This window comes from Trypanosoma rangeli (genome assembly GCF_003719475.1).
Source record: "Trypanosoma rangeli strain AM80 chromosome Unknown Tra_15.4_contig_00523, whole genome shotgun sequence".
In the NCBI taxonomy this organism is placed as follows: domain Eukaryota; phylum Euglenozoa; class Kinetoplastea; order Trypanosomatida; family Trypanosomatidae; genus Trypanosoma; species Trypanosoma rangeli.
The window spans coordinates 1-9,855 of NW_021706268.1; the positions used below are offsets into that span (position 1 = coordinate 1).

General features: G+C 49.1%; 6 protein-coding genes across 6 annotated transcripts, besides 8 other annotated features; all 6 read left to right on the top strand.

Annotated features, from left to right (window-relative positions):
- Positions 1 to 28: a microsatellite.
- An 821-nt stretch (positions 29 to 849) lies between these two features.
- TraAM80_09144 (uncharacterized protein) lies at positions 850 to 2,928 on the top strand (the record flags this gene model as incomplete). Its single annotated transcript, XM_029385846.1, has 1 exon — positions 850 to 2,928. One exon carries the CDS (start codon positions 850 to 852, stop codon positions 2,926 to 2,928), a length of 2,079 nt encoding a protein of 692 aa, XP_029234302.1.
- A 63-nt stretch (positions 2,929 to 2,991) lies between these two features.
- Positions 2,992 to 3,044: a microsatellite.
- Positions 3,045 to 3,204: 160 nt separating this feature from the next.
- Positions 3,205 to 3,228: a microsatellite.
- Positions 3,229 to 3,281: 53 nt separating this feature from the next.
- TraAM80_09145 (putative chaperone) lies at positions 3,282 to 3,764 on the top strand (the record flags this gene model as incomplete). Its single annotated transcript, XM_029385847.1, has 1 exon — positions 3,282 to 3,764. One exon carries the CDS (start codon positions 3,282 to 3,284, stop codon positions 3,762 to 3,764), a length of 483 nt encoding a protein of 160 aa, XP_029234303.1.
- Positions 3,765 to 4,027: 263 nt separating this feature from the next.
- TraAM80_09146 (uncharacterized protein) lies at positions 4,028 to 4,798 on the top strand (the record flags this gene model as incomplete). The annotated part of the gene is made up of 1 exon (XM_029385848.1): positions 4,028 to 4,798. The coding sequence occupies one exon, from the start codon at positions 4,028 to 4,030 to the stop codon at positions 4,796 to 4,798; it is 771 nt and encodes a 256-aa protein (XP_029234304.1).
- Positions 4,799 to 4,874: 76 nt separating this feature from the next.
- Positions 4,875 to 4,922: a microsatellite.
- Positions 4,923 to 5,438: 516 nt separating this feature from the next.
- TraAM80_09147 (haloacid dehalogenase-like hydrolase) lies at positions 5,439 to 6,263 on the top strand (the record flags this gene model as incomplete). The annotated part of the gene is made up of 1 exon (XM_029385849.1): positions 5,439 to 6,263. The coding sequence occupies one exon, from the start codon at positions 5,439 to 5,441 to the stop codon at positions 6,261 to 6,263; it is 825 nt and encodes a 274-aa protein (XP_029234305.1).
- Positions 6,264 to 6,749: 486 nt separating this feature from the next.
- Positions 6,750 to 6,777: a sequence feature (A-rich).
- A 151-nt stretch (positions 6,778 to 6,928) lies between these two features.
- TraAM80_09148 (uncharacterized protein) lies at positions 6,929 to 7,303 on the top strand (the record flags this gene model as incomplete). The annotated part of the gene is made up of 1 exon (XM_029385850.1): positions 6,929 to 7,303. One exon carries the CDS (start codon positions 6,929 to 6,931, stop codon positions 7,301 to 7,303), a length of 375 nt encoding a protein of 124 aa, XP_029234306.1.
- A 600-nt stretch (positions 7,304 to 7,903) lies between these two features.
- Positions 7,904 to 7,936: a microsatellite.
- A 168-nt stretch (positions 7,937 to 8,104) lies between these two features.
- Positions 8,105 to 8,166: a microsatellite.
- Positions 8,167 to 8,250: 84 nt separating this feature from the next.
- Positions 8,251 to 8,271: a microsatellite.
- A 695-nt stretch (positions 8,272 to 8,966) lies between these two features.
- On the top strand, positions 8,967 to 9,855 carry TraAM80_09149 (DNA polymerase kappa; the record flags this gene model as incomplete). Its single annotated transcript, XM_029385851.1, has 1 exon — positions 8,967 to 9,855. A coding segment is annotated over one exon (889 nt), but the record flags the coding sequence as incomplete, so codon positions are not given.

Below are 9,855 nucleotides of genomic sequence, written 5' to 3' on the forward strand. Positions count from 1 at the left end.
AGAGAGAGAGAGAGAGAGAGAGAGAGAGGAGCAGGTGGCACTGGCGAGATTACGCGTACTGTCTTTTTTTTTTATTATTCGTTGCATATAGATCTTGTGCCCTTCCTATCTCACTCTCTCTCTTATCATTTGTGGGCCACTTTGGGTTTGAGAAGGGGGAATATCAAATTTCGATTTATTACGGAAATTTGCCTAAAGGCAAGGCAGAAAGGAAAGGGGCGTGAAGGAGGACGACAGACGTTACTTGCCTTTCTGATTGATTTTGGTATTCTTCTTATTTTATGAATATTGATTGGCGCACTTTGACTATTAATTCCGTTCAGGTGACTTCGCTTTCTTTCTTCACTTTTCTCTTCTTTTTTTTTCCATCATGCTTGGCTACTTCTTCAGTTCCACAATCCCTTCTTTGACTGGAGTCCTCTGGCAGTAGAGGGGCTGCTGTTTCCGCCGACTTGTGCGTGCGTGGGTATATCTGGGAGTGATGCCTCTTGCGGTATTGTCAATGGCACCTTATGTATAAATGTTTTTTTTTGTGTCTAAATACGTCAGCCAACGTTTTTTGCTTGTTTGTTTGTGTTCACTGAGCTTCTTATTTTGAATGAAGTCGGCTGTTTTTTTTTTTTTGCTTACATCTTGTGTTCTATCCTCGTGTGAGGGTAAAGAGCAGCGCTGCTGCGGACGCCACCGTGGCGTTTTCCCACCAGTAACAGCTTCAGCAACATTAGCGGAGCCGCAGAAAGCTGCAGTTGCTGCAAAGGGACACACCCTCAGTGTTTATCACCAGTACAGTAATTCTACTCTCATTCGCACACGGGAAAGTCAAGGAGGAGGAATAGGTGGAAGTAAGTCATGAGTCAACTACCACTGCTCCCGCAACAGCAGCGTACAACAACGCGGTACGAGCCTTTTGCTGAACAGAAATCAGGTTCTGTATTCCGCCCAAAATTGCCCGGTATCGCCTGTAGTGACAAGACCTTGTCGTGCGATGCTTTCTTGCTTCAGGGCAGGCATGCGCCATTGCACCGTGCTGCGATAATGGGTCTCTCGACAGGATGTACGGAAAGGGCAACGTTTCAGCAAAGGTCGGTGAAGTCGTTACAACGCAGTTTACATTGGCTCATGTACGAAGAGACGCGGGAGCGTGCCCTAATTGTATCAACTTCACTCGCAATGTCACCGGTGCAATGCTATAATACGCGCACTAGCGCAGACGTTCTGCCTTCCTGGAGGTTTGCGCATGAGCCGCCCATCACTACTAGTGACGCGGAGTTGATGAAAATGGTGAAAAATGCCTTTAGAAGGGTCTTGAAACGCACACAAGGTGAAACAACGTCACCGCAGCACCTTGAAGTGGAGGAAGCTGCCTGTCGTCAGCGCGACATCGTTGAGCCGTGGTCTCGTCGCTGTAGAAAGTTAGAGATAACCCAGGAGATGCTGCAGGGCAAGCTGATGATTTGGAAGGAGTTTATGCAGAGACTTGAGGTGTGGCGTCAGTTGATTGAAGTTGTTCGAGAAGAGAAGGTGGCCAGATTGTTCCTTCTCGGTCAATATGTATCCTGCAGTACACCGCTGCCATGCAAGTATCTTCGTTGGGATTTGGAGCTTCTCGAGGAATCGGCAATCCCCTTGGAGCCTGAAGTGAATCTGGTCTGCCTCTTCGTATCCATTGTGATTGGGGAAAACGCCTTTCTTCAGAACTCCTTGCTTGCTGAGCGAGAAGAAGGGTTGTCTGCCTTAAGTGGGCAGTATAGACTTGGTTTTCTGGCCTTTGAGGGGATTCAACACATTCGAAGGGATGAAGCAGAACGTTTTGAAATGCTCATGGGATATCACGCGTTCTGCATGAAGCTAGCGAGTGAGGAAAGTATCCATGCCACAGTCAGGTTGTCTCATCATCCAAGAAGTAAGTCGCCAAGGGGGGCATCTCGGAGAGTGAAGCGTTTTAGCCGACACTATTTGGCGGAGTATCGGGGATCTCTTTTTATTCCTTACTTTACATATGTACGTGTTGTGAATAACTTTGGGGCGGAAAAGGGAGCGCGCGCGGAAATTACTGCGTACGAGTTAGTGGAGTTTTGCTTACTTATGTATACATATGAGAGTCTCTGCCGACGCGTAATTGTGTCGGAGGAGGAAGCGTTTATGCAGAAGTTGGTGGGCGATGTGGAGGCACAAGGGCGGCAGCTTATATGGCGGGCTGAAGCTGAGGCGTTGGCACAAGATATTCAGCCTGATCAGTTTCGCAACCACTCTCACGCGCTAATGCAAATTCAACTAGAGGAACTTGGATTGCAACTGCGACGCACACAGCTGCAAGTAAGTATCCAGCTGCTCGTGGAATATGAACGGCTCCGTCGAGGAGAGGTCATGTTGCTTGAGACGAAACTGCGAACCATGGGTCGGCTGATGTTTTACGGTCTCTACTGCAGAGGAAGGGACAAATACGTGGTGCTGCGGTGGATGCTTCAGCGTCAGCTGCACTTGCTAATGCAGGAAGAGGAACGATTACGACTGCGCATCGTGAATGACGAGGTAGATGGTTTCTCTACTATGGCCACCGCACACAGCTGGCTGGTGGAATACGGCGACACGATGCATCAGGCATCCCAGGAGCAGAAGCTACAACACGCAAGCTGTCACCTCATGGCGGAACATCAGCTGATACGGGAGGGTATCGTCTTACGGTGCCAGTGGGAACGTCAGGTTCTTTTTAAGGAGACACTGTGTGTTCCAGTATGTACTACGCAGTCAAGGGCGAACACACCATCCGGCCGTGACTGTCGTGAGGCTGTGAAACCAGACTTTGACATTCGACAAGCCGTGATTTGTGACCTTTCCAAGTTTCTCCAGGACGAGCTGCTTCTTACTGTATTTGGTTCCGTCGCACCACAGTCTTTTTGCTCCGTTATGTACACTACCACTAATTGAATCCAAGGATGTTCACATGCCTCTTTGTTGTGTATCTTTGTTTGCTGCCCCCTGTTTTTTTTTTGTGTGTGTGCATGTGTATGTGTATGTGTCCTGCGTGTAGGGCGTGTATTGTGCATGTTTCTTGCTGGTGCTACACACTCCCACACATTCGCTTCCTTTTGGTCCCTCTCTTCATTCCTGCTTCCATGTCGGCGCACAACACACTCAACAACTTAACGGCGCACATGCATTTTTTTTAAAAAAAACTTGTCCCACCTTCTTTTTGGGCACCGCAAAAAAAAAAAAAGAAAAGAAGAAGCGGGAATTCTTCTTCCCGCAGCGGGAGGGCGCGAGTACGACGACGACGCAGCATGAGTTCCTCCTCCGCTGGTGTGTCGGCCTCCTTACCGCCATTGTACGCAGTTCTTGGCGTGCCAGTTAACGTCAGCCAGGCTGAGTTGTCTCGACATTTCAAGAGGTTATCGCTGCAGTTGCACCCCGACCGTGCGTCATACCGCACGGACAGTGACGTGAGCACTGAGGCACAGTTGCAGCGCTATCAGCGCATCACTGAGGCATACGAGATTCTTTCCGACCCGGAGCGTCGTGCGGCGTATGACACGAGACATAGTGTGAACTTTTCCTTGAGGGTTACTGCTCTGCGAGAGGCACTGGAACGATGTGAAGCTTCTTCAGTGCCAGTGGCAAAACGTTCCTGTCTTGAACAGGCGTCAGGTGCGGGGGGTGAAAAAATCTTGGGAGCATATTCACAGAGCAAGAAGAAGAGTGATGACGATTTGTGTAATGAGGGACACGATGAAGAAGAGGAGGACGAGGAATATACACCGGACTGAGTTCCTTCCGTTTGCATGTTGTATCTGCTAGTTGTTGCCTGTGAAGCGTTCTAATGGACCCTTTACCAGGCCGTGTCGTCTTTTTTTTTCCTCTCCCTTTTTAATCTCCTCCTTGTCCTTTTTTTCATTTATGCCTATTTTGCCTCCATTGTGTGTGTATGTTGTTGTTTTTTTTCAGTGGAAAGAAAACATACGTCATCTCTGGTATTTTTTACAGTACATATAATCACGCACGTGTAAGAGGGATCAAGGCGGCGGCGCTCATGTTCTCAAGATGCAGGCCAAATTTTGTGTGGCCTCTTACGCTCATGTCTTTCACAGTAAACGAGTGCATCGGCGGCAACAAGGTGGAGCCGTGGGCGACGCTTAGCATGAGCCGTCGCTCCTCGCGTGATCCGTGGGAGCTGGGCGTGCACCAACGAAAGAACTCCATCTATCTCAACCCGCTGCCAGACGAGGTTGTGGGGGGGTCAGTGGTGGCAAAGCAATTTCTCTCCAGGGCCTCCTTACCGTACATGAACGCCATACGCATTGTGTCGGTGAACGGCGTTCCTGCCGTTTCTGCTTCGAAGGTGCGGCATGAATTGCGTCGATGCAGCACAGCAGTGCTTCATCTCGTTCTTCATTCCACACGCTATCGCCCAGCAGAGAAAAGACAGGTGGAGGAACTGGACGCGGATGGTGTCACAGAGCGGTTGGTTTTTACGGAAATGGAAGCCCCTGAGCAGGGATTGAACGTGCAGAAGGAAGTAGCTCCAGCCGTTGTAACTGGCGCTCATAGACGAAAGGCGGTCTCTGCAGAGGCCAATTCAGTCATGTCTGGTAACACATCACCCACTTCAACACGATCCCCCAAACAGACCAAAAGCGCCAGTCTCCGAAGAAGTAAAAAAAGGGTGCCAAACAAGTTGCACAAGACCCCCACCAATACCAGGGCTACCACTACTTCCGCAGAAGTCCATGTGGGAAAGGCTTCAAAGAGAGTGATACCCAAAGCCACTAGACCCGCGAAAGACGCCACGGTTTCAATTTGAGGTGTGTGGGGAAAAATACATTCTACTTAGGATGGAGCTGTACTGATTCCATTGTGTAACAATTGTGTGTATTGCCGTTTTGAGTTTGTATGGTGTTGTTTTCTTTTTGTTTTGTTTTTGCTTTCACTGGAACGGAATCCTGATCTTCATGCACTTTCGACGGACGGAAAATGTAGAAGCGGGGAAGTCAGTTCTGAGCAGGCATCTTTCTACGTGGCAGTGTGTGCGTCTGTGGCTTCAATTTCCGCAACGCTGCGGTAAGTGCGGTGAGGCATTATTGTATGTTTTTGTTATCTATTCCGTTTCACACCTCCTGCAAAGTAGAACGTTTTTGAGGAGAATTTTGCCCCTTCCTCATGATGTGGTGTCTTGGCTAATGACATGACGCATCCCATGCGCAGGAATGACGCAGACTTGTTCGTTGTTGCAAGCATGCCGCTGCGCCCTTTTTTAAAATTTATTCATATTTGCCTCTCGGTAGAGTTTTTTTTTTTTTTTGTGCGCTCAATCTTTTCCAATTCATATATATTTACCAACCCGCTCCTGATGGTAAGTATAACAACACATACTGCCAAGGGCGCAAAAGGTGACGAAGAAACAGCTTTTTAATTGTATTACGATTCACAGCAGGTTATTTGACATGTCATTTCGTGCGGTGATAACAGACCTCGATGGGACACTTTTCAACGAGAACCATGAAGTTTCCCAGTACACTGCTGAGACGTTGAAGCTACTGCGGGACAAAGGCATCCCTGTTGTTTTTGCCACTGGTCGTCCCCATCCTGATGTGCTTCATACCATCGACAGCTGCGGCTTGGAGGGCGGCTATCTCATTACGAGCAACGGGGCGAGGGTGTTTGACCCGGAGCGACACGTCATTGCCTCACACGATGTGGATCCTGACGTTGTTGCCGAGCTTGTGACCATTAAACTTGACGATGAAGATGAAGACGCAGAAGAGCCATTGTTCACTGTCAACTTGTATCAACATGAAGAATGGGTGACAAATCATGGTTTGGAAAGAATGCTTGCGGCATACCCGAAATCGGGTTTCCGCTACAAGGAAGATGATCTAACGAAGCGTCCACTTGATGGTGTACATGCTGTGTTTTACGTAGGGAAAGAAGAAGTATTGTTGCGTCTGGAGAAGATACTGGAAAAACGATTTGAAGGCCGAGTGGAACACAACCTGTCACTGCACTTTATTCTTGATGCTGTGCGACCTGGGGTCAACAAGGGCAGGGCGTTGTGCGAAGTGGCCCAGTTGATGGGCCTAAGTGAAAATGATTTTATTGCCTTTGGCGATGGAATGAATGACCGCAAGATGCTGCAACAGGCTGGGAAAGGTTGTCTTGTGGCGAATGCCCATCCACGGCTGAAGGAGGCGTTACCGCAGCTGGAAGTGATTGGCACCAACAGGGAAGACGGCGTTGCAAAAAAGCTACGGGAGGTCTTTGGTCTATAAGTACAATTTGATTCCTGATCACTGGTTAGATGCTGATGGGATCAGTTTTATAAAAGGGTCTCTGCTCCGGATTGAGCTATGTTGGGTTCGTTTTTTTTTTTTTAGTGTTATTGCTTTTGATTCCACTGCGTGTTGTTGGGGTGTTTTTGAGGCTCTTGATGAATGTGTATGATGCCCGTAGATGGCGTGGGTTCTTGTCGTAACATTCTCTTCCTTTCACTTTTTTAAATTTGTTGTGGCGTCTATTCCTGCTTTGTGGTTGGGGCGGTAGCCGTGTACATTGCGGAGGTTGAAGTGTACGTGATAGAAAACGAGGATAACTGGAGAAGAGAGGCCGCGCTGTCTCGTGAAAGACACGGAAGAATGGAAGAAGCCATGTAGGTGTGGGACCACGCGGCGGCGGGCACAACCCAAGGAAGACGGGAGAACCTTCACTCCAAACGGGGGTGTGCAGCGAAGAGAGAGAAGAAAATGTGGTGGGGAATTAAAAACAATAAAAACAAAACAAAAAAAATTCCACAACGAAGAAACATGAGCCCGCAATAAAACCACGATAACAATAGCAAGAAGCAGAGAACGATGCCGGGAGGTAAGTCCTCTCTTTCTGAGTCGTCAAGGAAGCGTTGGCTTTTTTGGTGGGCCTACAGATGAGAAGGAATGGGGCTATGCGCACAATCCATGCGAAGACGCGGTCAACCATACCAGCGGGAGCCAGCAGAAGTTTCTCAACCTGTGGAGACACTACGCTGAGGGCCGCTGCAATCATGGCAGTTCATGCTGCCTTTTTCATGAGATACGGCACGATGTTATTGCTACCTCACATATCACACCGAAACAGCCCACCCACCTTTGACTCTCTGACGGGAACACCGCCCTTGTGTGGGGGCAAATGCTATGTTTGGTGGGAAGTCTTCTTTGGAGTTGGTGGGGTCAATGAGCGGGCGATAGTCCCACGCATCATTGGTTGTGAACCCTCCCGCCAGCACGGGGACGGCGGAAGCTGCAACGCGGCAGCAGTAGTTGGGCAGTATGGTGGTTAGTGGGTCACACTTATTTAAGAGGCGTGTTACTAATGTCCCACTCCAAATTCTGACACTCCACAACTTGATGCGACCATCCGCACGGACATTACTTTGATGCCACCACTCCAACGAGGTGACGCTAACCCACAGGGGTTCTTTCACCTAATTAATCTTCAAATTATATTGCAGCAGCAGTCAGATGGAATTGTGATTATTATTATTTTGCGTATTTCTCTTTTTGTTTGTGTGTCTTGGAGAATTTATGGGTTCCTCGTTGGTTTGTTGTCTTTGAAAAAATAAAAAAACATCCCTTTTTGTCCTTCCTTCACTCCTCCTTTTTTTCTCCATCTGTCTCTGTGTGTCTTTGGCTGAGATGCCCTTCTTGTGACCCTCTAGAAGAGGGAAGACGGAGGCATAAAACATATTGGAAAAAAAAAGGTGGTGGTGGGCGGGAAGTATGAGCCGCTGGAAGTAGCGGGCCGAAGGGGAAAGATGACGTCCATAGAGGGGGAACAGAAGAATAAACAGATTCGTGTGAGTCGAACGTAAGTAACCGAGAGCGAGGGAAAGAGAGAAAACCTTGTAAGTTTAGCGGCATCATGGGCGTGGTGGTGGTGGTGCTTTATTTTGTACTTTTTGTTTTTGTTTTGTCACTTTGTATCTTCCGCAACCAGCAGCACTTTGCATGCTACAGGCGCTGTTGGTCTTGGCCCTGCTTTTTTGTGTGTCGCCATATTATTTTTAGTTTTACTGCGTTGGCTGCTGTTTCTGCATCTTTCCTTTATTTATTTGTCTCCTCCCACACCCACCCCCGGGGTATTTCTTTTTTTTTTTGTTGTGTGTGTGAGCAGCCGTTTTTGTTTGCTTTTTCTGTTTGTTTGCGGACGCATGGGCTCGTCCTCCACCTCCTCCTACCGAAGGAGTTGTGGGGTGCGCCTACCAACAGAAGCACCAACAACAACACACTCCCCCCTCCCTCCCTCCCTTTTGTTTTCCCCCCTCCCTTTTGTTTTCCCCCCTCTTTGGTTGTTTCTCCCATTCCCTCCGTTGCCCCGCCTCAATGTTGCCACACGCGACTACATGTAAGTTGCCCTGGTGTAACTTTCATCATGAAAGGGGAAACAAAGTGATGAAAAAGAGGCTCACCGATGTGGACACAAATATTTTTTTTTAAAAAAAACATACATAAGGCATTTAAGAAGGAAAGCGGGAAGATTTAAAGAGAGAGAAAAAAAGGGAATCTAAAGCAGCGAATCCAACTTAAAGTAAAAACAGAACAGAGTGCAGTGTTTGGTGCATGCACATTGTACGTCTGTATGGAGGCTTATTCTCATGGGCGTGGTTTTTTTTTTGGCCACCAGTTTTACTTGTGGGAGGGTTGCATCTATCTGGGATGGGGAAACCGTGGTGTGCGCGTCACGCGGAATGATAGGAGCGGAGAGGAGGAACGTCGCATTAATGGCATGTACACCATGCCCCATTTTTATCTGTTTTTTTTTTTAGTTCTTCTTAGAAGTGAGCCAAGGGGCGGCGTGGAAGCGAAGGAAGGAGAAGGACGTAACTCTCGCAGGAGCGGCTGTTAGAAGTTCTTACCTCCGCTGCGTGGCCCTGCACGTGTGAGGGAGACAGCGGCACAGTACCACTCACAACTGCGTTTGCACTGCCCACTGGCAATTTTGCAATGCATGCGCTAGAACGATACGACGATGAAGTAAAACAAATTGCATTGGGTAAGTTGCAAATGGACCTGTCGGAGGGCAACAAGATCGGGAAGGTGCAGAGAGAGAGGGACAAACCGTGTAGCAGTAACATGGCGGCCACGCATGTTCTTCCAGCGGTGCAACTTGTGCCGGACTTCAAACTCCAGTTTGACAATCACAAGGCCGGATTGGAGCAGGCTGACGCGGATAAGACTGCGGCCATTATCCAAGAGGCATCTAAAGGTTCTAGCTATTACATCAACGAACGCCGCAAGGCTGAGCTTCGTCAGAAGCATGTGCTGCAGCTTCGCCAGAAGACTGCGCAATTTGCGCAATGCATGAGTGGAGAAAGGAATGTAGCACGCAGAAAGCAGTGGGAAAGTAAAGTTAGGCAAATCGAACGAGAGCTGGAGGCAGAGCGCCAGTTCCGCAATTATGTGCACGTAGACATGGATATGTTTTATGCCGCTGTGGAGATGAAGAAGAATCCCGCGCTTTTGGATCTCCCGGTGGGTGTAGGGAGCCTCGATATGCTGTCTACGACCAACTACGTAGCGCGACGATACGGTGTGCGCTCCGGGATGCCAGGGTATATTGGCAGGAAGCTGTGCCCCTCACTCGTCATTGTGCCAACCGACTTTGACGCGTACCGTGCGGAGAGCGCCGTGGTGCGGGGAATTGCGGCCGAGTACGACCCCAACTTCACTAGCGTGGGCCTTGACGAGCTGACGATGGAGGTGACGGCGTACCTGCGGGCTCACCCTAGCATGACTGCGGCGGATGTTGCGTCCGAGTTCCGCGCGCGTGTGTTCGCGGAGACGCAGCTGACTGCCAGTGCAGGGATTGGCCCGACGGCGACACTGTCAAGAT